The following is a 27,693-nucleotide window of genomic DNA, read 5'->3' as shown; positions in this document are numbered from 1 at the left end:
CAGGCCTAAATTTAAAGCTTCAAGGTTAGCGTGATCGGCGATTCCATAGCGGCGATTGCGATTTCAACAAAAAAGGAAAGGGCAGAAAATATATCCCACCACCATATGTCTTGGCGGTGGCTTTATGAATAGTCGCTAGAACAACATAAAGTCTGGGCGAGAAAGTAGGTGGTAAATCGTCGCCACTTCATTTGTTTTTCTAATTGTTTAAAGTTTGCTTTGCAATTGCGGCACTGCTCTTGGGGAACAGCAGCATTTTGAATTTTTGTTTGTATTTTGATTTGACTGTCGTTCTAAACTACTAAATGTTTTTTTCTAATTTCAGTGATAATTCAACTCATCTAACCGGTTCGTGAACTGGTTCGGTACGTAATTTTGTCGAACTGGAACTGAACCGGAATGAAATGATTTCACCTGAACCAGATGCGTAACCGAACCGGTATTGTTTTTGGTTCGACACACTGGTCAATACTAAATAAAATTTATCATTTGTTTTGCGATCTATTCCGTAGTTTTATACAGTAATGGGAAAGTAACGACGTTACTTTTCCACAGTAACTGTAACAAGTTACCATTAAAAATTCTGTAACTGTAACAGAGTTACTTTTTTGGATTTGGTAAATGTAACTAACACTATTACTTTTTGCTGGTAGACTGGTTTTGGCAGCCATTTGGTTACTCCTGTGGTCCCTATACCTGAACTCCATATCCTACGCACAGCCCAAATCCCTTTTTCCCCTTCAACTTGAGCTAGAATGTCTTCTACAATAGTTTTCAAAACCTTTAATGTCCGCTTTCATATGATAAAATGCTACGGAAATGGCAGTGTTATGCTATGGCAGAGTTCATACAATTTTGCCTAAAATGTCCGCTTTCCTATGATAAAACGCTACGGCAATGGCAGTGTTATGCTACGGCAGAGTTCATACAGTTTTGCCCAAAAGTGTGTGAAAGCCATTTTGTGATACGCAGCACAGCAAATCTAGAAGCTGGCAGAATTAAATTACAACTGTGACGCAAGTGTTTTTCAAACAATTGAACACAAAAGCCTAAAGGGTCTTGGTAGTAAACACAACATACAAGCGTCTCTTTATTATACAGCACACAAACTACAAACTAAACGTATACAAAATAATATCTTTAGCAAGTAGAGGTTAAGAGGTTAAGACAAACATTTTGAAGTGAGCACAGCTGCATGTGTCTCCAGGATTGGTACGTTCGAAAAATACACTGGCAGCAGCAGTTAATTTAAACAGCCAACGGGCCCTTAAAGAGTCCCAGCACAGGGTACAGTTTGGTTGGAATGGACCTGTGTCAATACCAAGCAAGGAACGCACTGCAGAAAAGTGTTCACGGTTGTTTACCAGCTACATTTTAATTAAAACACAAGCACTCCTCAATCCTGAGTTAGCATTGCGCGACGCAACAGAAGTTGAATGCAGCAGTGGATGCAGGTAAAAAGAAAGTGACAGGGTGATAAAACTTGACAGTTTAAATTTGTGGTCCAACCACCTCAAACTTTGACAGGAAGAAATTCACAGCGAACGGTGCTTAGGCAGAGATGGCAGCGAGTAATCATGGCTTTAAAATAGTACTTTGTTCTTGCCCCCTAGGCTTTGCTTCTCAGCTTGCTTCATTCACTCCTTGCCTCCAACTACCAAAAAAAAAAAGGGTGCTACCCCCCAACGAGACTAGTCTTTTTAAAAAAATACACTGCTTTAACCAACATGTCAGGATCATTTCAGACACATTTACTGCTGCTGCCCACCTAGCCTTTATTGAGGCTTAAAATTGATCAACGATGGTATCAACTAGGAAAGCAGAGTGCTCGATTTGTAAGCAATCAGACTTGAAGTTGACCCAATTACTAAGAATGGAACTTTGAGTAAATTTTCCCAATTCCCTCAATACGTAGGCCACCCAAGCAACACGAAGTTCTGTGCAGTGCAGTAGAAGCTTGGGCGCAAGGATGAGATGTGGCGACCACACCGTGTGACCTACCACTGGGCCTGAGACAGAAATGGCGCAGTTCAATCAGGAGCTTAACACATTGGACACCCCATACAAACAAAACAGCCACCACTTTTCCCAAACTAGACTTGATCTTTGAGCTGTACGCACGCATAAAACAACACTCAGGTGTTTCTTAACAACCAACATCTCAATCTCTACTCCAAAAGTGGTCGCAAGAAACAGAAACTCGCCGCCGGTGTGCAAGTTAGCATGACTCTTCAAACATTAGTGACCACCGCTTCTCCCAAACTAGACCTTGTTGGTTTGATCTTCGAGCTGTACGCATGCGTAAAACAACCCCCAGGTGTTTCTTAACTACCAACATCTTAATCGCTACTCCAAAAGTGGTCACAAGAAACAAAGTTGCAACTGGTGTGCAAGTTAACATGACTCTTCAATTGTTAGTGACCGTGCGGTAGTCCACACAGAACAGGAAAGTGTAGAGTACTATTAACACAAGTCCACCCACTGTTCAAAACGCAATGGGAAATCTCAATGCCCTCGTGTGGCCATCAGGAAGTGTTGTGAACTACACTGAAAAGCGATAAAGTGGCAAGCATTATCTTTCCAAACTTCTAAGCTCTGCTGCAACCACTTTGACACTGCGAGAAACTTTGTTAGCTGCGTTTGCAGTGTACTCCAGCCTTCAGAACGGGTTAGGATAGGCGTAAGTAGCCAAAAGTCTGACAGAATCCGGCAGCAAACTAGTTTGCAAAGTGTGGTCCTATCAGAATTCGCGGTGCCAGCTGCAAAGCCCCTCTGTGCAATACGCATGCTTTCGTCTTTGGTGCGGTCTCTGTCGGGGCTGTTTGGCTGTCGCACGATGCAAGCACAGACGTTCTCCATGGGCATCTTGCTTCTTGCACCGGCGACTTTGTGGGACTAGTGGGAGTTGTGGCACGGGGGGGGGAGAGAGTGCAAGCGGGTGCGTCGTCTACTTGATGGAGAAATAGATCACCAGGGCCACCACTGCTGCAACAACGACCACTAGCACGAGCAGGATGCAGGTCTTTCGCCGGTACTTCCTCTGTTAGAAAGAAGAAAGAAAGACCGGGGACTCGGTTGGGACCGTACCATAGCAGCATTTGCCTTGGCTGGCCGGGAAAGCAAGGATTCTTGTACAGTTGTAGCTACATAAGTCTGCATTGTCTGCAATGTCTGGCTTGTTTAAAAGCCATATTTTATTTTGTTTATTTTACAAGTACTACTAGCTTTGTTACAAGGCCCTAGGCAGGAGTGGGCATTCGGTACAAGCAGGGATCAAACAAGATGGAAGACTATAAACAAACAAACAAAAAAGCACAATATTCACCACGTTATTCAGCACAACATTCAGCACCATACTTGCAAATAAAGCAAGTCACCAGGCAAAACTTTATGCACAAAAGCTTTTGATTAAGTGTTAAGATGAAGGCTTGCTGTGCGCGAAAATGAAGGTTAGGGAACGGTTCTGCTTGGCTCCTGGAAAGTCTACTGCATTTTTTTGATGACTGGTTATGCAGACAAGTAATCACATGCACCAAACTACACCTAAAATTCAATTTCGTTGAGGGTGAGGCCTACAACATAATTTGGTGGCACCAGCTCTTGGCGATGCAATTATAGTTCATCTGGCTTAAAAAAAAAAAAAAATGTGATCAGCTCAGCAACACTGTTCATACTCCGGCTTGCAGTCGTAAACAACCCTCACCAAGACTGAGAGCGTACTAGCAAGTTCTTTTTCTGTTTGTTTTATCAATGCTGCTTGCTGCTAGATAATTAAATGCACACATTATGTCACTTTCCCTCAAAGTGCACATGGGTCTTCGACCAAAAAACTTTATTTTTACAGTTGTGGCGATAAAAATTGGGGAACGCATGTACCGTATTTGTACGATTCTAGCGTGCACCTTCTTTTGCTAAAAAGTAGCCTTAAAATTTGTGTGCGCATTACTATCGGGCTCAAAACCAAAACGGGCTTTAAATCGTCCAGCAGCATTGCCTTAGACACGAGGTCCTCCGAAAATCCGACTCAATCTAATAAAAAAATCTGTCAAACCACGTGAATGAATTCCAGCGCACTAATTCCTGAATGACACACCTTGGTCAGCGGTTAAACGTTTTTCTACTACTGCAATTAGCCCGTCACACGTAGAATTATGAAGTTCGAGACACTTGAAATCGCAAACAGCTTCAATGTTCCCCGCTATATTTTTATTTACTGCAGGAGCTGGATAATCAAGTTTATGAAGCACAATTTACTTTTGGCTGCCACAGTTGCATGCGCAAAATAAAATCTCCTTCTTACAGATACGTGGTGTCCAGTCATTTACATCTACACAGAAGACCTGGTGTCAAATTTTTTTTTTTTCGAATTTTACTGCGCGAACCTACGCGCGCGTTAAAAATCGGTGGCACGTTATAATCGTGCAAATGCGGTAGTTCTTCATTCTGGTTGTAGATATAAAATTTGTTTTGTGTCCAAAACGAATATGTTCAAATATTCGAATTATCGTACTATCTGGCCTGTAGCAGAAGTTACGACCATTTGAAGTTTGGGACTGCAACGTGGGAACTAGAAAAACCGGTTTTGCCTTCCAGGCCCAAACTTCAAACGGTTGCAACTTCTGCTACAGGCGAGATAGTACGATAATTTTAGCCGTATTGCACTCTTTAATTTGGGCAGAGTTCACTGATACCATGTTCAGCTGTACCCCTCCAGCAGTTTTTTTTTTTTTTACTAAAGCTGTCAAAAAATCAAATAAAAATCCGAATAAATTTGAAGATATTCATTTAAGGCAAAAAACAAATTTTATATCTACAATTAGAATGAAGACTACATACGTTCCCCAATATTCACCGTCGTAACTGTAAAAATAAACTATTTAGGTTTAAGACCAGTATGCCCCGTTAACAGAACTAACACCACTATGAAAATCCTTTTGATGGCTTCACCAGCTCTGCTGAGTCTATCTGGGGCAGCCTACAAGGCATTGCAACAAGTGTAAAAGACAACTTCAAAGTGTGGATCAGACCAAGGTAGTAGTGGAGCAATGAATTTCCAACAAAGCAAAAGGTAAAAGTAAAACTTATCGCTGAGCCCACTGGGGAAGCCAAAGGTTATATATCTTACAGCCACAAAATTACTTATACGAAAATTTGCTGCAGTTCACAAAGACAATAGAAATTTTCTTTATATTTTATTTTCCTCAATTATAAGAAATAACGGTCCACCAAGTTGGCTTGCAAAATTTTTTTTATCTGATGTCTAGATCCAACCTATTCTGAATACAGTGTGCTGGTATTTTTTTCTATAGAGTTTTAAGGTAATTGAAAAGAGAGTTGACTGCATGGGGGAGCACAATAAAAAAAAATACGATACGTGTTTTCAATAGTTTTCCAGAAACACACTTTCACAGTACGCTACCATGTTACCCAGTATAATAGTCATGCACTTACGTAACAAATATGCGAGAGAAAAATTGTTTGCAGAATTGGGCACGCAAATAACGTCCACACATTCGATAGCATTAGTAGTCCGACTGGACGCACATCACTGAGCTATTACTGTATAAAAAACAGCAATGGCAGATGTCACAAAAGTGAGTTTCACAGCCGACAGAGGGCACTTTTTATTTTCATTTTTCTTTATACTAAATCAGTGTTGACTTAGAAAGCACCTTTTACCCTTCTTAACCCATTTCTCTGTACCTGAAAAACTTAGGCCCTTTCTCATCCTGCTTTTTCCACTCTCCCCCCCCCCCCACTTTAAAGGGGCCATGAAGACACATTACAAAATTTGTTCAGTTTGAAAGAACCAGCCTTTGGTGACCCCCTCAGCTTTATTCCACCTGCAAAAAACGTTTTTCTTAATAAAAACATGCAAGAAATATTTAAAAAAAGCTTCAAAATTTTGCACTACAGTGACAATTATAGTGACACTATAGTGACAATTGCACTATAGTGCACTATAGTGATATAGCTGGAGCATTCAAAACAAACCGTTATCAGTGTGTTCACCGCACATACGCATTCGAGTGATATGATCAAATGGAACTGGAAGCCCCACTACAATCGCCTACTAGTTAAACTGCTTTGCAATGGCTTAGGGTGGCGGCCAGTAGTGTCACTAGATAAGATACAGAGTACTGTCACTGAGGCACGCAAGTGAGCAACGGCGGCCATTTTGGCGTTCATCAGTGTTGCCAGATTGCCACTTCCGCGGCCTCACTACTAACTTTGGTGGGGGCATTTGTAAACAACACTGCCAAAGACGCAGCAACACGGCATTTTCGGACACACTTCTGCAGCTGAAATGCTGTGAAGCGCGTTATCTTTGATTCGCGTACGGAGCGGTGCCAGTCGCGCGCAGCCGCAAAGCAGGGAGGACAAGCTGAGACTACCACAGTTGACCGACAGAAAACGCATAAACAACAGAATGGTGCTGCTCGTGAACCGTCGCAGTGTAAACAAATGTCAAGTGATGCGAACTAACCAACGATCACGGCGGTGGCACGGCACAATAGGAGAAAAGAGTGCCGATACTCCGTAACCTTATGTAGTGACACAAGCAGTACAGTACAGTGTACCCTATAGCAGAGAGAGGTGTGTCGTTCGAGGCCGATTAGGGGGGGTCCCTTTTGTGATGAAAATTTCTGCTGAGGAACTTCTGTTGTAAGCAGTGCTCCTGGTGGCAGCTGCTTACCAGTTGGTTTTATAAGTTTTGTTTGTTAAATTAATTTTTATTTATTGCCCTAAATAGTCTTATATCTTTATTTCATGAAATAAAGTTTTATAAAACCCATAAAAAAAACTGTTTAGTTTGATTTAAAAACTTATATAGGTGGCGCTGGCTGCAACAGGAGTTCACTGGGGAAACGTGTGTGCTCCATACAATTTTTTTTCATCGCTCTCCATCGGTTGTTCCCCCACATGGCACACGTTACCTTCTAGTGCACACAAACAAGATTCAGCGACATCATCGAGATGTCGCCGCAAAGAGGCTGGGGACTCGCCACTGCTCCATCTGCTTTCTTTAATATCTCGATTATTTGTTCGAGGTGTGCGATAAAACTGGTATCACTGTTACTGGGACAAAGCGAGTTTTTAATGAACCAAGATCATATTTTGTCTTCCCGGCCCCTTTGACTGCCTCACCACCAACAGGAACGGGGATACAAAAGCGGTCACACTCACAGCGGTGCGACTTCTGACGACAGTGTGCTTACTGGACGCTGCATTTCCACTAGTCAAGGTGAGTGGCATCATTCCAGCAGCAATGTTTCAGAAGAGAGCATCAACAAAGGATGTAATGGGACTACACCCCAGCAATGCACTGAATAAACACAGCGGGGTGCGGCCCCACACACTGTACAAAAGAAGGCAATGCGTTAAAACAACAAAAAAAAATTGCTCGAGTATCTCCTCACTTTGCTGCAAATGTCCTCTGTCGCTTCTACCATGCAAATGCTTCTCCCCTCTTTCCTGCTCACTGTTTTCATTCATTTTCTCTCGTTTCACTCCTCTGAGAATAAAAACAGTGGAGGTTTTCTCACGCCAATTCAATTTTGCCACATTCCCTTGCTTACACGCCATCTACTGGACCTTTTCAATGCTGAGGGACTTCTTGCAATGCCACCTGAAGGTCTAGGGCCGGGTGCGAGCACTTTTTGTATTTTATCGCCAGAACAATGTTTTAAATGCATATTTTTAATTTGCTATCGCAAAAATAAAGCAGCCATGTTTGGTTTTTAATTAAAAAACACTGCCTAGTACCAGCGATGTATTGATCTTTTGCCTCAAATACGCCAGATGTTTTCTTTTCTTTTTGCTGAACAATGTTGACAAGTGTCAAGTTTAGAAAGGTTTTCCCTTCATAAACTTCGCATTTCAAAATTTTTGTAACTTCTGGCCAGCTGACTGAATAGAGGGACAGACGGACAGACCAAAATTCCAGGGAAACTTAGCCCAAGAAAGCACTATCATGTTCAAAATCTATCCCCAATATCAGCATTATTACCTGGTAGTTTGCAGCACTGCGTAACTGCTCCACTCCCTGAGCCGTGTTCTGCTGAGCACCCTCAATGTTGCCTTCAATGGTATCTGCAAAAAGGGAAGAAAGAAATGGGCAACTGACTCCTCTTGATGATAACAGCAACATGTCTTCTGTGTGTTGGTCAGGAGCCAACACAATCCTGCTCTCCAACAGGGACAAAAACACACCAGTAGACACTATATAGATGGTATTCACTGAAAAGTTCAGCTGTCAATTTCTTCACCTGGCAACACTGGAAACAGCCACAGACATGGCACGGCTTGTGCCACTGTGCCCGCACGCAGTGTGTCGTCTGCTCCATTTCAACCTGATTCTCAACGGTGGTGTCAACAGAGATGTGATTAATCGCATTCAAATTGGAGTCGAGGCATAGGTACATCACTGAAATGTGAAATTTGAAAATTATTCAATATTTCTGGCGTTTTTCGGGTATAAAAGTGTGCTTCGTCACTGGACCAGCAGAGCTCAGTGAGTTACCAAAAGCTGGTTCTTTCATACTGAATCAAGTTGTATTTTGTCTTCACGGCTTAAAGGGCTGGTGAAGAGCTTTCCAAAAAAATTTTGTTGGGGGTATTACTTTATGGTTTTCTTGACGCTGAATTCGAAAAACATGTTTATTTTGTGCGTAAATACACCCAAACCATCTTTTCTCGTCAAAACAAACGACCCCTGCCCGGGGGCACGGCGAGAGCCCCGGCTGCCTTTCGCGATTGGCTGGCGGCAGACGACGTCATATTCGAAAGTGCAGGCGCTGTGGTGAACGCTCGGCCTGAAGAGCTCGTTCTGTTCCCGTTCATGTACGGGCCAGAAAGTCCTCTGGTAAATGGAAGAGTCACACAATCCTTCCTTAGTATAGGCGAGCCTGAGGGAAGTATAAACGTAACAAGTTGGCTCACAACGAGCTTTAGAAAGGGGTTCTCCTCCAACGGCTCATGGCCCACTTCTGTTTCTCAGATGCAGGGAAGTTGTGCAGATATTGGTTCGCCGTTTTCATTACCAGCGCTAGTCGCTAGTCGCAATTCCTAGCACAATTTTTCAACACAACATCATCCCCTTCCTCGCATGTGTAACTTAGTTTTTACATTCGGACAGGCGGTAACAAGCTATGTGCAGTGGCTCGCGATGCGCTCAAGCAGCAGCTAGCGAGCGGCCGGTCGCCGCATCGCGTGGAGGTGCTGGGGCCGGGTCGCTGTGCGGCTGGTCAGCGGAACGTGGCATTGCTGCACATACGCAGTTTTAGAATAGGGGAATCTAACGTTGGTGGCCACCAAAATTTAGAGGAATCCAAACACAGTAGGCTGGCCCGCGACGAGCTTTAGAAGAACGGCTTCCCCAACAGCTCCAGCCGGCTTGGATTGCACGGATCGCTTCGGATGTTGGAAACTTTAGGCTTAGCATGGAGGCAGATATTTAGTCGCTGCTATCTGTACAATTGCGAATGACTATCATTAACACAGTTTTTCACCACACTGTCATCCCCTTTCTCGCACGTGGAACCATATCTTCACGTTGACAGTCATTCTAGCGATCGATGCTGTGTTCATTCTTGCGCGCAGGTAGCGCCATCCATCGGCCTCTCGCCGCATCTTCTGCTCGGGCAGGTGCATTGGCTACCGTCGACGAGCCTCCGCGACCGGTCGGCGCTTCGTATGGCGATACAAATTCGATCACCTCTTTCAAAATCACCTTGGATGACAATCCCTCGCGCAGTTTTTCACCACACTATCATTCACTCTCTGGCCCGTTTACCTTGCTTTTCGTGACTGCCTTGTTTCTGGACAGCAGCGAAGAGCGGTTGCTGCCACGACATGCGCGGTTCGAACGCATCGTGTGCCGTACAGGAATGCACGACCGGCGAGTGTGCGGAGCGCTCCCACATGCAGAAAACGCTTCATGCTTTCCAGATTGCTTGATTTCTTCTTAAAATCTACCTACTTAGCTAAGCTGTCGTCATAGCTAACAATGTTGATCGGGAAAACGAACAAGAAGTTTGGGAAACCCACATCGCTGCGGTCCCACAAATCTTCTAATCCCCTAATAATAATGGATGAGGAACTTGGGGCACCTCTGTATTTGTTTGAGCCCAACGCTTCGCGTATGAAGCACAGAGCACCCGACGACACGGCCGGCCCCGACTACTCGTGAAGGCAATGTACAGTTAAACCTCGATGTAACGAACTTCAATGTAACGAAACCCTCGATGTAACGAACCACGGAATTTTTTGTAACTTCAAGTGTATGCACACCGTGTATTTTCACCCTCTGTGTAACGAAGTCCCGTTTGCCGGAATTTCAATGTAACGAAGTTTCATGGAGAACTAGGCACGAAATTTAAGTTGTAGAAGTAGATTTTGGAAGACGCGAGCGCCGAAATGGGGTCCAAATAAAATGCAAACGGCGACACGGGTCGCCCAACGCCGCGGATGCAGCCAGCCATGGAGTCTGAGTAAGCCCCTTGCCTACAAACTGCGTGGCGTGCATACACGGCTGGCGCACTGTTTCTGTCGGAGCTTAATCGTCTATGGCTTAATCGGCATCAGCGTGAACCGCACGCAGCGTTTTCTCCCTGCAAACACGCAAAACGCGCCCCGCAAGCCACAGGCGCGCTGACGCAGCCGCGGAGACCACCCGCACGATGCGGGTAGCTCCAGCGACCGCTTCTAACCGCTCGCTGAAATGCAACTCGAGGGGCAAATGAGAGGGGCATGCGAGAAAAAAAGCGGATAACGTGGGCGAAATTTTTATTGTAAAACGTGACACGCGCCGCTTACGAAAGCGCCCATCAAATATCCTCCGCGGTGGTAAGCCTAATCGCCTCTGGCGTTGCCACCGCCGCCGCATGCCGCCGCTTTGCACTTCGTTCAAGTTCGCTCATGCTTGTTGGGTTTCATCGTCCCAGCAAGCATTTGTGAATCTTTATGAGCCTTGCACGCGCGTTTTTTTTTCACGCCGGCGTCCGCGATTGCGTGCCGGCAGCGGGAAGTGACTCGCACTGCGCGCGGCAGTGGGAGGAGCCTGACCAGTTTTGCCACGGTTTCACCAATGGGGAGGCGCCCACCCTATGGTGGGAGCTTCGAAGCGCTCAGGGACGCCAGCTGGCTAGACGATAAGGCTTACCGCCGCGGAGGATATTTGATGGGCACTCTCGTAAGCGTGCGTATGACGTTTTACAGTGAAAATTTCGCCCACGTTAACCACTTTTTTTCTCGCATGCCCCTCTCGTTTGCCCCTCGAGTTGCGTTTCAGCGGGCGGTTAGAATCGGTAGCTGGAGCTACCCGCATCGTGCGGGTGGTCTCCGTGGCTGCATCAGCGCACCTGTGGCTTTCAGGGCGCGTTTTTGCGGGAAGAAAACGTTCCATGCGGATCACGCTGATGCCCGCGTAGACGATTAAGCACCGATAGAAACAGAAACAGTGCGCCGGCCGTGTATGCGCGCCACGTTTTCTTTTTCAGGAAACGCTTCACGGGATGAATACTTCATTATAACCGCGAATTTCAATGTAGCGAAATTTCAATGTAACGAAGTAAATTACGAATTTTACCGACTTCGTTACATCGAAGTTTAAACTGTAGTAGCCACGGGCGCTCAGGTAGGAAAATTCTTTTTATCTAGGAGTTGCTTTAGGGAATCTCTAAAAGCACAGTGGCATAACGGTTAAAAATCAACACCGAAGCAACTCTGGACAATAAAGATAAATAAAGGGCAGATTACACGCCCGTTTAATTCGGAACTTCACCCGCAAAACGAGGACACAGCGAAGCGTCGGCGCACGCCACTGGCCATCGTCCAAATATGACGCTACTTCCGGTCGCTGCCTCTCGGTTTCTCGCTCTTCCGGCGATACGGGCGATCCGGCGATACTTTACCGATGAATACATCTGTGCCCAAGCTAAAAATGATGAAAAAAACTTTACAGGCATAAACTAACCAATGTATTAATTGCAAAAAATATATTTTTACCCCAATCTAAAAGCTGATGATGATGATGATGTTTGGAGTTTAATGGCGCAAGGCCGACTAAGGGCAAAGAGCGCCAAACAATAGTGATTACATGAAAGTGGCATGGAAGTAAAAGTAGAACAATTCAGTAAAAATAAACAAAGTAAAACACAACGTAATGAAGATGACTGGTGTAAAGGGCCAGGTTGTCAACATGCATGATAAGAAATGAGATGTAAAAATTTTACGTCGGTAAGAAACTCGAAAACGCGTTTGATTGAAAACATGGCTTCATCTCCTAAGAAGTATGACGGGTGTGGTGGAATATGTCGCGTGTGTAGTTGTGGGAAGTGTTTGCGTCGTGTAATGTCGAGTGCCTTACATTGTATAAGGATGTGGATCACGGTTAGGGCCTCTCCACACCTGCTGCACAGAGGTCTTGGAGATCCTGTGAGCAGGTGGGAGTGTGTTATATGAGTGTGGCCTATCCGTAACCTAGCAAGGGCAACTTCAGTGTGTCTGTTGTGTGCGTCAGTCGTGTATGGTCCCAAGAGTGGCTTTATTATGTGTAGTTTGTTGTCTGTCTGTTGATTCCAGAGTGCTTGCCATGTTTCGCGAAGGTGTTGTCTGATGTGTGGCTTGAGGTCAGTGTAGGGTACTGCTGCTATGTCCGGTGTATTTGTATGTGCAGCAGCAGCGGCCATCTGATCAGCGGTCTCATTTCCCACAATCCCAGAGTGGCCTGGAACACAACACATGATCACGTCGAGATTTAATGCATATGCTGACATAATGGTTTTATACACAACATTAAGAACATTGTTTTTAGAAGACTTGTTGGATGACAATGCATGTACAACACTCAGTGAATCTGTGAAAATGATAGACTTGGGTATTTCATGTTGCACTATGTGATTTAAAACAAGCAAAACTCCATGGGCTTCCGCCGTAAAAATGCTGGTCTTCGCGTTCAGGGTCTTAGACACTCTAAAATCGGGTCCGTGCGCCGCACACGACTCAGTAAGGGCAGTTTTTGATGCGTCACTGTAAAACTCTGCACATTCATACTTAGACTGCAGGGACAAGAAGTGCTGCAAAATAGCAGTTTGTGGTACCCTGCTTTTATCAATTTTCACGAAGGACAAGTCACAACACACAGGTTGAAGCTGCCAGGGTGGTAACACATCAGTAAAAGAAGATGTGTGAATGTCTAAAAAGGAGACGTCGAAATTTGGAGCTTCCTGTCTCACTCTAAGTGAGAACGGCAAAGGAACAGACGGGCGATTTACAAACAGTGGCGATGTGGATGTATCATTAAAAACAGGTTTAAAAGGATGGTTATTCAAAGATGAAATTTTAAAAGCGTAGAGAAAGTCAACATACGTTCGTTGGTACTCAAGGCACCACTTATTACATTCAACATATAGACTCTGGGTCGGGCTAGTGCGGAAGGCACCCGACGCAAGGCGCAGACCCAAGTGGAGTACTGGATCAAGACTTTTTAGGGTTGTTTTCGATGCCGACCCATACACGACACTGCCGTAGTCTAATCGAGACCCGACTAAGGCGGTAAAGACCCGGAGAAGTAGTTCTTTGTCTGCCCCATAAGATTGGTGGGAGAGGACCTTGAGAATGTTTAGTGTTTTGAGGCATTTATGTTTAAGTGCTTTGACGTGAGGTATGAACGTGAGCTTGTTATCAAATATGACACCTAAAAACTTGTGCTCCCTTTTAACAGGAATAGGTGCACGGTTAAGTGTAATCTCAGGGTCCGCGTTAATCCCGCGCTTGCGGGAAAACACAACACAAGTACTTTTGGCCGGGTTTAGTTTAAACCCGTTAAGGTCCGCCCAGCCCGCAGGTTTCTTAACACAGAGCTGTACTTGACGTTCGCATATTGACAGGTTACAGGATTTAAAAGATATTTGCACATCGTCCACATAGATGGAACAGGAAATGGTCGGCGGCAATGCCTTTCGGAGGGAGTTCATCTTAACTATAAACAACGTGCAGCTTAGAACTCCACCTTGCGGCACACCATTTTCCTGCAAATATACATTGGAAAGTGCACTGCCAACCCTCACTCGAAAGGTTCGTTCAGCCAAATAACTACAAAGAGTGTTCAACATGTTGCCGGAGACACCAAATGACTTAAGGTCCCTGAGGATGCCATAGCGCCAGGCTGTATCATAAGCTTTTTCAATATCGAAAAATACTGTGAGGCAGAACTGGTTATGGACAAATGCATCTTTTATGTAGGATTCCAGTGCAACAAGTTGATCATTGGTACATCGCCCCACCCTGAAGCCTGCCTGGCAGCCCTCGAGAAGACCGTTGTACTCCAGAAAGTACACGAGCCTACGGTTTATCATCTTCTCGAGGAGCTTACACAGGCAGCTTGTCAGGGCGATGGGACGATAACTTGCGGGAGAGGAAGAGTCCTTCCCCTCCTTCAGAAAGGCCACAACTATGGCCTCCTTCCAAGATCTTGGAAGCTGCCCCGAAAGCCCTATTCTGTTGTAGAGGTGTAGGAGTGTCTCAAGAGTGTCTGGGTGTAGGTGTTGTATCATGGTGTATGTAATGCTGTCTGCCCCTGGAGCTGAAGGCTTACAAGTGGCAAGAGCAACCTTCAGCTCATGAAGTGTGAATTCAGAGTTGTAAGCAGAATTCGACTTGTTCTTGTCTCGTAAGGGCTTCTTTTCTGAAGATGTTTTGTGTTGCATGAAAGTATTAGTGTAGTGTGCTGAGCTGGACACGTGTTGGAAGTGTTGTGCGAGTGTGTTAGCCTAGTCTTCCAGTGTGTCCCCTGTTGTACTAACCAGGGGCAGGCTGTGTGTCTGTTGTCCTTTTAGTTTTCGTATACGTGTCCAGACTTTGTGTGTGTCTGTGTACGAATTGATGGAAGTGAGGAACGTGCGCCAACTCTCCCTTTTCGCCTCACGGCGCACTCGCCTCCCAAAAGCCTTAGCCCGTTTAATAGAAATGAGGTTATCTGACGTGGGGTACCGGCGAAGGACACCCCATGCCTTGTTCTGGGCCTCTCGCGCCCGCCTGCAGTCCTCGTTCCACCAGGGCCTCCTTGGGCTGCGGGACCCACTGGAGGCCTGGGGAATAGACTTTTCGGCGGTGTCAAGGATGTGCGCCGTGACGAGTTGGGCGGCTTCCTCCACGTGTAGGTGTTTTATGGATGTGTGGTGTAGTTGAGATGTTTGTGTGAATGTGCTCCAGTTTGCTTGTGATTCATTAAACCTTTTATGGGAAGATGGACTGCTCGGGCCTATACCTATATACGTTAATGAAGTGGGGAAATGGTCACTACCATATGGGTCTGTGCCCACACCCCACTCAAGACAAGGAAAGAGAACTGCGGATCCAATCGCCAAGTCAAGATGAGAGTATGTATTGTGTCCTAAGTTATGATATGTAGGCTGTTTTTTGTTGAAGAGGCATGATCCGGAGGATGTAAGAAACTTCTCTATCAGGCGACCTCGGGCATCCGTTCTGGAGGAGCCCCAAAGAGAGTTGTGCGCATTAAGGTCGCCTGTTAGTATGTATTGTTCGGGCAGCTGGTCGACCAGCGCCTCGAAATTAGAGCTCGAAAGTGCATGATCAGGAGGAATGTAGATGGAGCATACCGTTACCAACCTATTAAATATTATCGTACGGATTGCTACAGCCTCGAGGACAGTGTTCAGCGTGACAGGGTGGCAGGCTAAGGATTTCCGGGCGACAATTGCCACACCTCCTGAAGAGTGTGTGCAGCCAACCCTGTCCTTTCTGAATACCATGTACCTATTTAAGAAATTTGTCTGTTTGGAATTGAGGTGAGTCTCTTGGAGACACATGAGACTTGGCTGATTGGCATGCAGGATATCATACACATCATCAAGATTTTTAAGGAGGCCTCTGCAGTTCCATTGAATGATGTTTTCTGTTCCCATTATTTACATTTAAGAATGAATGGAGTGTGTGTATATGTTCATGTGTCGTCTTTCGGGGCTGTTACTCTGGGATTAGGCTTTTTAGGCCTGTCTGTAGGCTTGGAAGTCGGTGGCCGCTCCTTGCGCTGCGTTGTAGGCAGGAACGGCCCGACATCCATCTCGTCGTCGGATGTCCGAGGGGTGCCCGATGGACCGGGCCCCCCGGACTTGGCCCCCCCTCGGGAGCCCTTCGTTTGAGCCGCCACCGCCGAGGGCGTCCGGGGCACCAGAGGTGGCACGGGCAGTGCGGTGACGGTGGGAGCCGGTGCGGGGCCCGTGGTGTCCATCACCTCGGTACCCTCCAACGGACTGGAGGACGGGGAGACAGAGGCGGGAGCGGCACCGGTCCCGACAGGAGTGGTTTGCACCACAACCGCTGCTGCCTCAGCAAGCGGCGTGGTGCCGGGTTGGGCTGCGTGAGGCAACCCAGCGGGGGGCGGGGGCGGGACCAGGTCAGACTCGCTGAACTGGGTCCCTGTGGACACCAGACGCCGCTCCGCCCCCCGGCGAGCCGCGTCAGCGTACCTCCCCAGAGGGAAAGAGGCGAACCTTTTTCTCGCCTCCGGGAAGGTGATGTTCTCGGTTACCTTGATGTTGATTATCTTTTTCTCGAGTTGGAACTTTTCGCACTTGCGGGAGTACGCTGCATGCGGTCCCCCGCAGTTTACACAAGTGAGGGTATCGGATTGGCAGTTGTCACTAGGATGATCGTGCGCCGCGCATTTCGCACACGTCGTTCGGCCACGGCAAGAGTTCATACCGTGCCCGAACCGCTGGCACTTAAAACAGCGCCGCGGGTTCGGGATGTACGGACGTATTGAACACCGGATAAAACCTGCATATATATGTTGTGGGAGAACTGCGCGGTCAAAGGTCAAGATGATGTGCTTGGTGGGAATCTCCTTGTCGTCTCTACGGATAGTGATGCGTCTCACGGCAGTGACGCCCTGATCCTTCAAGCCGGCAAGGAGATCCGCATCGGTTTCGTTCAGGAGGTCTGTCTCGGATATCACACCCTGCGAGCTGTTGAGGCTCCGATGGGGTGTGACCCGGATGTCAAGATCAGCCAGTCTAGTCTGAGCTAGAAGCTTTGCAGACTGCTGCTTGTCATTTATTTCAATTAAGAGTTCACCAGACCTTTGTTTTTTGCATTTATACAATTTTCCTACTATGGCTTCAAAATACTTGGCGATCAAGAAGACTGACTGAGATGCAAGAGGGTGGGTTGGATTGAGGGATTCCATCACAAGAAATCGAGAAAAATGGTCCGGTTCAGGAAAGGTTAACGACGGCAACGGAGGAAAGGATACTTCGGTGCGGCCCCTTTTCAGGGACCGGTCACGGTTGGGGGGGGGTTTTAGACAATACCATAAAGCATACCGTATTTATTCGAATCTAAGCCGATAGTTTTTTTGAAATACTGATATATCAAACTCCAGGGTCGGCTTAGATTCGAGGATTTTGAAATACGCGCCAATTTCCAAGTAAAGTGGCGCGCAGCTAGCGCCACCCAGAAAAGAAAGTATTGTAGCCATTACTAGACGAGCCAGTAGCCACTTAAGGGCCATAGGCCGCCATTTTGAATTGTGCGGACCCTGTTCTGTGGGACAGTGGCCTGCGTGCGGTGTGGCGTTTGGTTTTGACAGCGCAAAAAGAAGCGGTGCTATTATAGTGCCGCTTTTAAAAGAAAAGCTGTTTTAGCTGCGGAGTTTTCGTCGAACGTTCAAGCCGGGCGGGACTTCGGCGTGGATGAAAAAAATGTCCGTCGTTGGAGGACGCAACGGGAGAGGTTTTTGCGTGTGCCGCAACGAGGTTGGCAATCACCGGACCACGAGAATGCCGTCACCATGAAATGGAGATGCCATTGGCTGACTTCGTTCAGACGCAGCGAGCAGCTGCCCTTCCAGTAACGACGGAAGTGCTCCAGGCAAAAGCAAGGGAGCTTTTAAGGGAACGAGGCTTATCGCGGGCACACTTCAAAGCCAGTCGGGGCTGGCTACAGAAATTCATGAAGCACTTCGGCTTTAGCCTCCGTCGTCGAACCTCAATCGCCCAGAAGTTTCCCGGTGATTTTGAAGAGAAACTGATTGAGTTCCAGCACCGCATCTTCATGTTCAATAAACGTGTTTTCTTTTTGTGAACGCTGACCCTGCCTTTTTGTTCGGCCTACATTCGAGGTAAGTTTTTTTTTTTTTTTTTTCGCGCCTTCGGACTTTCGGGGGTCGGCTTAGAATCGGGGCCGGCCTAGATTCGAATAAATACGGTAGTATAAAAGCAGGGAGACGGGGGTACTTTCTTCTTTGACCTTACCCTGGTAGCCAAAGAGGTCCCGGAGCTCCCTGCCTGGTGAACAGACAGGGAGCCCATCCGCCGGAGCTTGACCTGGGCTCCGACGGCCACCGTTCGTGGTTTCTAGGTTTCTAACCCTCCACCTATAAACACATCGCCACAGTTGGATCCAGCTTATGTTTGGGGGCTCGGGGTCCGCGGTATCGCCAGTACCGTCACCAAGATTGCTCAAGGTGCCCCGTGCGGGGCCCAATCTAAAAGCACTTCAGTAGCCCTTTAAAGCTAGTGCCTTCATCTGGTGGCCGCAACAGTGAATGCGCCATCATACAAAGGGAAAAATAACCAATCTTGAAGGGTCCTCCTTTTGTCTCCCACCACAGCGGGCACAACAGTTGGAAACACACAAACATGGGCTCAGCGACAGCAAGCATGACAACACGAACAACCGCTTGTCGCTCTTACCGATGACCTCCCCCTGCGCGTGCACCATGGAGGCCAAGTCCTTGAAGATCTGGTTGCAGTCCAGCATGTCCGCTTCAATCTGCCGCACGCGCCGGTCACGTTCCACCAGCATTGCCTGTGCGAGCAAGGGGGCAACGTCACTCATCTTCTGCTGCCCTCTTACCAATGCCACAAAGGGCAGGCATGCACGGTACACCAGGAAGCAGCACGAAACCACAAGGTTTGGTCACATGGGAAAAACCACACTAAGAACTGTACAGCTGGGGATGCCCTTTGGAGGCTGCAAAGACATAAACTGTGAACAGCTGTCTTTTCTGAACCAACTATGACGCACTGCTGGACGTTGCATTGATTGGCTAACACTTATCGGCACATCCTGTACTTCCTGGCCTTTATCAGCACAACAAACACTCTTCTGAAATTGTTCCTGCAAGGAAAGTCAGGCAAGTTCCTCTTCTATCTTTTTCCAAGAAAAAAAGTTTGAGATTACGACATGGCGCGACGGTGTTTATTCTGTCCTGCAGATTCATGTTCCATCAAAATGGGTCCCAAAGGAGTAAGAAAGATCCCTGCTCCACTAATCCCTAGCCCTTTTAACTAAAAATTAAACTTCCTCAGACATTCTGTTCGTGTAAAAAAAAAAAAAAAAAAAAACAGAAAAACCACAAGTGTGTTCATGTTTGCAACAAGGAAGTTTATGAGGTGATTTCTGTATAACTGCATTTGGCGATTTCAAATGCTGCTTCTCCTTTTGGTTTGTATACAAAACAATCATTGAAGCAAACGGCATGCCTGATGACCACCACCTACAGTTTTCCCAACAGATCCACCAGCACCCCCTGACTTCTACTGCTGTCAGCAAACAAATATACCATCCCATTTGAACGCCCCTTTCTCGGATAGTCATTAACTTAAGCAGTAATTTTGTTATTCCAGACATGCTTACTTTGTTGAGGCCCCTTTCATGTTGTGGCATCAAAAGCAGGCCCTCATGTAAAATGTACAGGTCTTGAGCACAGCAAACAAAAAGTCCTCAACAAACAGGCACGTGGATTTACCCTATGTCCTTCTGGCCCCTCGGATTTGCTTTTTACAGACCTGCTGCTTACCCAATTCATGAAGCTTAGCAGCCAACCTACTGGTATAATAACACAACACACTACCAATGCTTCTTTCATTAATAAACTAAACTGACAATGATGTCATAGTGCAGTTGACCTGCACTGCTTGTTTCCATATCATAATCATCATCACCACCACCACCATCATCATCACCACCACCAACTGGACGTTCTTTTCCAATCACTTCAGACCACTTCTATTCAATGTCAGCACCATAATCGACTGAAGAGTTTTACGGCTGCTGGCACCCCACCATCAGTCACACAAAGCCTGTAAGGTCCACCGGTCTCTAGCGTATACCAACAGCAACAATGGCACGAAGCAGCAACACCCCAGGCTAGCTACAACAGTCACAACCAGTGGCTCCCGCAAAGTTGTTATCTGGCCACACCTACCCTGGGAATGACAAAAAGAAAAAAAAGTCCAGAGACACCCAAGAAAGGAATGAGAAAAGGTAAAACAAAAGCAGGAACATTAACCAGGCTATGGCCTAGTTTGCTGTCTTACACACGGGAAAGGGGGGAAGTGGGAAAAAAAGAAGGAAACAAAAAGAAGGAGAAAGGTACATCAACAGAGTGCAAAGAGGAGTGCCCAGCTTTAGGGTGTTATAGACGTTAAAGTTTGAGTGCACACTCTTTTGTACAAGCCCATTGTTTTGAGGAAGCACAGGAGCACTTTTGTCACCTTGTACGTACCAGATCCGTTGGTCATTAAGGGTAACAGAGTGGATCCCTAGAGAAGGCAAGCGTGGCAGGGGGCGGCAGAAAGTTAGATGGGCAGACGAGATCAAGAAGCTCGCGGGCATAAATTGGTCGCAGTTAGCACAGGACCGGGATAAAGGGAGATCCGTGGGAGAGGCTTTTGCCCTGCAGTGGGTGTGGGTAGGCTGGTGGTGATGATGATGACGATGATGTACCAGATGACAGAAAAGGCCAGTGGCCCGAGATTTTCTCCTCAGACAACAGCCACCGAGAATCTAGCTTCCACAGAGTTGAGGAGAGCTGGCTTCTCTCCAAAGAAAAATGTAAGCACTCGCATAGAACATAGTGTATGTAGGATTGCCAACCATCCCAGATTTCGCGGGACTGTCCCGACTTTTGAAACACTGTCCTGAGTTCCGCGCCGTCCCTGTAGGGACAGCTATATTTTCCGAATTCGTTCTAGACCGTCCAGATAGAAATTTTGATGTGATCCAACGCACACCCGAAAGCGCGCGTCACGCTACAGAACACAAAGTTAGCACAAAGTCAGCACTGCAACAAAGCAATGTTGCGGTGGTTGGCGGTGGCTGCGAGGGGCTTTAGCCATTTTAGCTTGCAAGCCAGTGCAAGCCAGAAATAGGGGTGACACTGGTGCCGCTGGACTGGTGCCACGGCCACGGCGGGCAGCGCCTGTTGTCACCATCATGGTTTGTAATGTATAAACCCCCCTTTGTGAAGTGCGACAGTGTTGCGAGCAGCGCACAGCTAGCCGATATACAACTTCAAGAGGCCGCAACAATAAAGAAACAATGGACTTGTCAAGATACCACAACAAAGAAAACTGATTTCGCTGGTGTACACTTTTCCCCCCCATCCCGACTTCCTTCATTGAAAAGTTTGTAACCTTAGATGTATGGTCTCCGGTGCGTCCGAGACTTGACACGCCTTACTGGCTGGCATTCCTATCAAATACGAGCAAGCATTTGTGAACGCGACTTCCAGCCAGAGACGACACATAACAGTTGCATCAGACTGTGGGGTGCCTAATGGTTTGACCTACATCCTCAGAGACAACAAAGCACTTCTTATTGCTTATGGATATGAAAGCATGAAGGTCTAGTTGCATACCTCGGCAAAACTGGGTGCCACTCCCTCACACTCGGACAGAAAAATATATTTTCCCTCACGCACTCACTCACACTCACGCTCACCATTCGCCCTCACCACTCACGCTCACTCGCACTCATGCTCACTATGAGCCCTCCACCACTTGCACCCACTCGCGCTCACACTCACCACTCGCCATCACCACTCGCACTCACTCACGCTCACCATTCGTCGTCACCACTCGCACTCACAACTCGTCGTCACCCCTTGCACGCGAGTGTGTGCAGCAGACCCTCCATGAATTATGAAACCGAACAGTATTAGTGCAATCATGGCATCAGAAGGCCATCCAAATCACATTCCTAAATCAGCATGCAACCAGAGAATTATTTCTGGGGTGCCCCATAGCAGGAGCCCACTGATGACATGTTTCTGAAGCTAAAAGCAATCCCACCATTAACAACCATCACAGCGAGCGGATCCTGCGACGATTAGCCAACAGTGAGTACAACCGCAATGGTGGCGCTCACCGCGGTAAGCCCCGCAAAATGGCAGGAGTAGCGCGAGTGCACTCGCGGGTGGTGAGCGGTGCTCCCCGTGAGTTGCTCTCGCAATCGTGAGTGGTGAGCGGGGCTCACTGGGCATGGGGCTCACACTCACCCGAACTCACACTCGTCAGTCCAAAACGATGGCGAGGCTCACTCACCACTCATGAGTTAGTGGTGAGTGGGAAGGGTGTGAGTACACTCGTGAGTAAGTCTGCCGACTTAACAACCTTGTTTTGCCTTGCGTAGTTGAAGCGCTTTGCAATCTTGCTGCTGGAGACACTTTGCTTTGTGATATGGCTTAGCGCTTTCAAATGGCTTTTATATGTTTTACACATTGTGTCACCGCTCAGAGTTGACAATGATGGTGAATTTAGCTATTTATTTTTTCTCTCCCTTCATCTGCGCTAGCATCTCTGCCGCTGGAAACACTGCAACATGGCATCTGCCTGCATGGCAGATAAGGAGCCCGTTATGCGGTGTATGCACGACTCGGCACACACTGCAGCAGCTAAAACTTGTCACTGCCCACCAGACCAGCACTATTGCTGACAATCAGTTCACAAATGCATGAAAGGGGGTAATAGCACGGTGGAAAATTGCGCTAGGGATCGTCGTCGGCGCGCTTCGTAAAGCGGTGACCGAATAACTGCGGTGATGCTAAGCCTTTTCTGCGCAACCTGGCCTCTGAGCGACCTCTTCGCCGCGACAGCGCTGCATGCAGACACGCTAGTGGGCCGCTAGTTGTCAGTGGAAATCTTCAAGTATTGTCGCAAGTGAGCCTGTTGTGTTTGGGGCCCCCCTATCTGGCTTTCAAAGGCTCGTTTCCCCTATTCTAGAAACGTCATGGCAAGCAAGGCCAACACAAGAAGACCTGGCTGCCCAGCAATGTGAGCGGGTGCTGGGCTGGCACAGCCAGTTGTGGGTGGAGCACGTGTGTTTGCTGCTAAAAAAAAAAATAAGCATGATGTACCGCCGATCAGAGCAAATGGCTGTGCGTATCTCGTAGTGGCAACGGCCTAGTCCTGTTTCTCTAGTTAGTCTTGCGCCGGGTTGTTTAACTCATAGCTTCTACAGTGCTTTGGAGGCGCGAGGAGAGGGTGAAAGCTCCGGGCCTTATTGCTGGCTCTTTTTAATGAACGATAACTCGGCTAATACTTAACACTTTTAAACCATTTTTGCGGGAGGACGTTCCTTAGACAATACTCCAGCGATTGTGCACGTAAAATCACAACCTTTGGAACCCTCTCTAGGGCCGCGGAACCTTTCCTGAAGGGGTCGTTTTTCTATCAGAGATGCCCATGGAGGAAAGAAAGCTTAGGAGAGGCCTCAGTGGCCACCGGCGCATTGGGAGAAGTGTGAAGGAGACCGCGTGGCTTTTTCACACTCATCGAGGCCACTGCCAGTCCGCGTTCTAGCAATGGCGCCGAAGGTCGGCCCACCGAGGCCCTCTGTCACTGCGCGGCAAAGCCAGTAGCCAATGGTTGGCAGGTGGAGACGAAGCACAGGACAGGGGAGCGGGCAAGGCGGCAGAGGAGGTGGCGTGTGTGCTCAAAATACAAGGAAAAAAGGGCGACCTCGGAAAATGGCGTTTCTGGCTTCAGCAGAGGTGACATCATGGCATCTTTTAAGCTTCTGTTTCTTCCATGTTGGTGCTGACGCCCGACACTAGCTTTTTCATGCTCGTGCCACAGAACACCCTGTGATCAGAATGCCTCAAGCAATGGAGCAACTCAGAAAAAGCCGTTTTTCTGCTACGGATTCAGGACACCGTCATTTCTTTTTTTCTTTCTCTTTTTTTCTCAATAGGCTATTTATGACCTTTGGCTTAAAACTACCCATACACTGTAGCGCACACAGAAAACACAGTCATGCCCACCCAGTGAAATTGGTACACTTTCTGCCTGTCGAGTGCTCTTATTCTCAGCCAGGCCTCTGCTTCACTCGATCCAATTTCTCAATTCTTTTTCTTCAAATTTTAGGACTTTCACGCAACGAAGCTACACCTGGGCTGTGAGGCGCGCCATAATGGAGGGCTCCAGATTAACTTTGAACACCTGGGGATCTCTAACGTGCACCAAAATCTCGACACACAGCTGTTTTCGCTTTGTGCCTCCATCTCAAAAGCAGCCACCACCGCTGGGGATCGTAGCAGCGTCCTTGGGCTCAGCAGCAAAATGCCTTAGCCACTAAGCCACCGCAGCGGGTTGCTTGCACCAAGCCCCCACTGATGCAAAGCCTGTCGTCGTGTCTATACCAGCCTTCGGAGCATACCGAAAGCAACAATAGTATGAAGCATCAATATCCCAGGCTGGTCGCAACAGTCATAAACTAGTGGCTCACACAAAGCTGTTACCTGGTCACCCCCACCTATGGAATGGTAAAAACTACCCGCACACCATGGGCCACACAGAAACCTCATTCAGCGAAATAGTCCATTTTCTACCACTCAGGTGCTCTCTCCTCCAGCTATGCCTCTGCTTCTCTTCATCCAAGTTCTCACCATCCGCGCTCTTAGAAGGGACCCTGCGGCACGTAACACCGACTACTCAAAATGTTTTTTGGGGTAAAGTCTATTGTCTCAGAAATCTCCTCCCGCAAGAATTATGAAAATCCGTTCACTATCATTGAAACTGCACGTGATGAGAAATCGCACATAACTGTTCCCTCTCAACTCGACCGTAGACAATGCGACGAAAGCTGCGCGCTCTCTCCAGGAGAGGGGAGCGGCTCAAGGCGTCCTATTCAGCGGCCATCGATATATCACAGGCCGGGCAGTTTTCTCCTTTTCTCCGCAACGTTTGGGGGTCTATTTTCAGTCTAGTGCCACAAAAAAGCAGGCACGGCTGCCTGCTCGCAAGCACGCGCGCTCAGGCTGGTAAGGCGTTTTTGGAGCAATAAATGTTCTTGAGTGGCCTTGTTGAAAAAGGAGTAGTATTGAGTTGGTCGCTCAAACTCTGTGCGCACTCAAAACACAAGAGAAACATCAAAACTGCGCGCACAGGTTCAGGCATAAAATAGGCTGGTACACAGCGCCGACGACGGTGGATCGTCACAGGAAATGTGAGAAATAAGCCGTGAAGTTGACCGGCAACACCCAATAGGACAGCCATGGCCTCAATGACGTCGTTTAGGCCATGCCAGGGGTGCATAATGAGGAAAATCGAAGAGAGCGCGGTGGGTTTTTCCGCGTCTTTCACAGCGATTTGACCGCTCACCGCTTCACGTGCACGTGTAATATTTGGCTCGGGTATTCCTGGCAGTGTAATATAAACGTCGCGCAGGTTTACTTGCACTGCTCAAAGAGTGTTGCAGGGTCCCTTCAACTGGGAAACTTCAAATGGATGAATACACAAGAGGAAAGAAGACACAAACATGATGTCTCGTTCATTTGCGCTGTTTTCCAGTAATGGCCCCAGCTTCCTGCCCCCTCATGTCCCCATTCAGTTGCTCACGTGACCCACCTGTTCATAGTCCAGGTCCTCCTTCCACTGCTGCTGTTGCTGCTGCTGCTGGGGCGAAGTGGGCGACTGGGGGCTGTCGACGTCTGCCAGCAGCGAGGTCGCCTCATCGCCACCACGCGGACGCTGGCCCTCCAGCCAGCCGCCGGTCTGAACACCGCCGCCCCCCGACGGCTTTCTCGACCCGGGACGCAAGTTCATCGTGTATTTCTGCCGTGTGGCCACTTGCTGCTCATGCGAGAACGAGAACAAGCAGAGGGATTAAACCATACTCGCCTTACTGCCGACGTAACCTGAAACCCTTTCGAATTCCACAGCAAACCATTCAGATCTCTTCAATGTACAGCAGTTCAAAACTCTGCTTCCAAACCAGGCCGTGTGAGCAGCCCTGCTACAACTGTCGCAGCTGAAGGGCAAGTGTGCTGACACAGCAACTAGGGGACAAAAACCGAACTTTGCTAAATATTTATACTTAGTAATAGTACAACCTAATAAACAAAGCTTGCTTTTTAAGTTATGAATAAGGTTTACTTATGTTTTCATGGTTTTCTTACATGGCTTACAGCAACAGCCACAAGCACTTGAGTACTATTCTAACTTGCTCTTGATAGATGGCAGGCTAATCTCCGTGTCCCATGCTTGCCCTTGTTTACTCCCTGGGCAGGGAGCCAACCACGGGCCGCTTTTTTATACACGGGGCTTTTTTATGCATGGGGCCTATGGAGAGTTCTCTAACTTATGTGTACTGAGTCACTCTGCAAACCATCTACTGAGAAAGTGAATAGAGAGAGAGAGAGTAAACATTTATTTCTGAAAATTGGGTGAGGGTAAAAAGGGTGTTAAAAGAAGACGGGCAAGGGCGGCCATCCTAGTCCGGTAGGCCACGTGCCACGGCCGCTGACCTAGCCCGTTCGACCAGTGCAGCCTGGTCCTTGAGCTGGCCGCTGCGCAGCACGCACTCCCACTGCTCGTAGGTTGGGTGGGTGGGGGGTGAAGGGATAGTAGGGCACTGCCACACCAAGTGGAGTGTTGTCAATGGGGAGTTGCAGTGTGTGCAGTTTAGGGAGTAGGTGGTTGGGGATATGTGGTGTAGATGTTGGTGGTTATAGAAAGTGTTGGTCTGTAGGCGCCGCCAGATCCGAGCGTCCGCGGTGGGAAGGGAGGGGTGAAGTGGTGGGTAGTAGCGGCAGGACTGACGGTAGTGGGAGAGTATATCGGCAGAGGTGGGGGGTAAAGGCTGGAGGGTAGGAGAAAGTGAATACACAGAGCATATTTCAGCCATTTTAGCCTTAACTTGTTTAAATATTTTGATCATGTACTCACCATCTGTTGTCTAAGTAGAGGAAATCAATTGGCTGTCTGCATCGGTTGTCGTCACTGCTGTCACCAGACTGGTGGCATTCCACTACAGGCCTCCAAAGGCCTCTCCCATTGAATTCCAACTGTTTCTATCCTGCATCGGCCCAATTCCCCCCTCTCCCCTCCTCCCTCATCTGATCCCTTTACCAGTTTTCTGTTTTCCCTTACCATTCCCCCATGCCTCGGTAGCCATTTCATTGTGCTACTCGGGTACTCTTCCCATGTCTGTCCTCTGTGCCACAGTTGAGCCCAACTTTCTTTTGAGTTGGGATGTCTTCTACGCCCTAAGCATGACACCCATCATTACCCTTTTCCTGGCTCTTTAGGCTGACCAAATTTTTCGTTGACAGTGTTCAAAAAAGGTCCCACATTTTAATAAAGAGTTGAACGTCAGCACCTGTCTCAGTTGCCGTATGCCTGCCCTTGGCCATTGCCACTTTAGTGCTGTTATATTGTCTCTAATCATGAACAAATCAACACAAGAATAAGTACTGTCACCATGATTTCAGAGTTAGTTAGCTGCCCTGTACAGAGGAACATTGATTGTTAAAGCTTGAAAAAAAAAAAAAAAAAAAATTGAGGACTCCTAAGCACTTTTGATGAGTTGTGAATGTGAAAGCATTATTGTAGAATAAAAAGATGCTGAGTGCTCCTTTAACTCGATACTCTGACGTCAAAG

The 27,693-nt window shown here is 47.6% G+C and overlaps 1 protein-coding gene across 1 annotated transcript in view; it reads right to left on the bottom strand.

Annotated features, from left to right (window-relative positions):
* Positions 1-1,057: 1,057 nt before the first annotated feature.
* LOC144174977 (syntaxin-7-like) overlaps positions 1,058-27,693 on the bottom strand; it is a 38,741-nt gene continuing 12,105 nt past the window's right edge. Inside the window, exons 6-9 of the mRNA XM_077703980.1 lie at positions 25,659-25,883; positions 18,720-18,834; positions 8,012-8,094; positions 1,058-3,040 (exon numbers count right to left, since the gene is read on the bottom strand). Of these exons, the coding sequence (XP_077560106.1) occupies positions 2,948-3,040; positions 8,012-8,094; positions 18,720-18,834; positions 25,659-25,883 (516 nt within the window). The 3' untranslated portion in view covers positions 1,058-2,947. The remainder of the gene's footprint in view (positions 3,041-8,011; positions 8,095-18,719; positions 18,835-25,658; positions 25,884-27,693) is intronic.

The sequence above is a fragment of the Haemaphysalis longicornis genome, unplaced genomic scaffold (genome assembly GCF_048455015.1).
Source record: "Haemaphysalis longicornis isolate Haplotype H1 unplaced genomic scaffold, Haemaphysalis longicornis Haplotype H1 scaffold_3, whole genome shotgun sequence".
Taxonomy (NCBI): domain Eukaryota; kingdom Metazoa; phylum Arthropoda; class Arachnida; order Ixodida; family Ixodidae; genus Haemaphysalis; species Haemaphysalis longicornis.
Note: the sequence above shows the minus strand (reverse complement) of the source record. Positions and strands in the feature narration are given on the sequence as shown.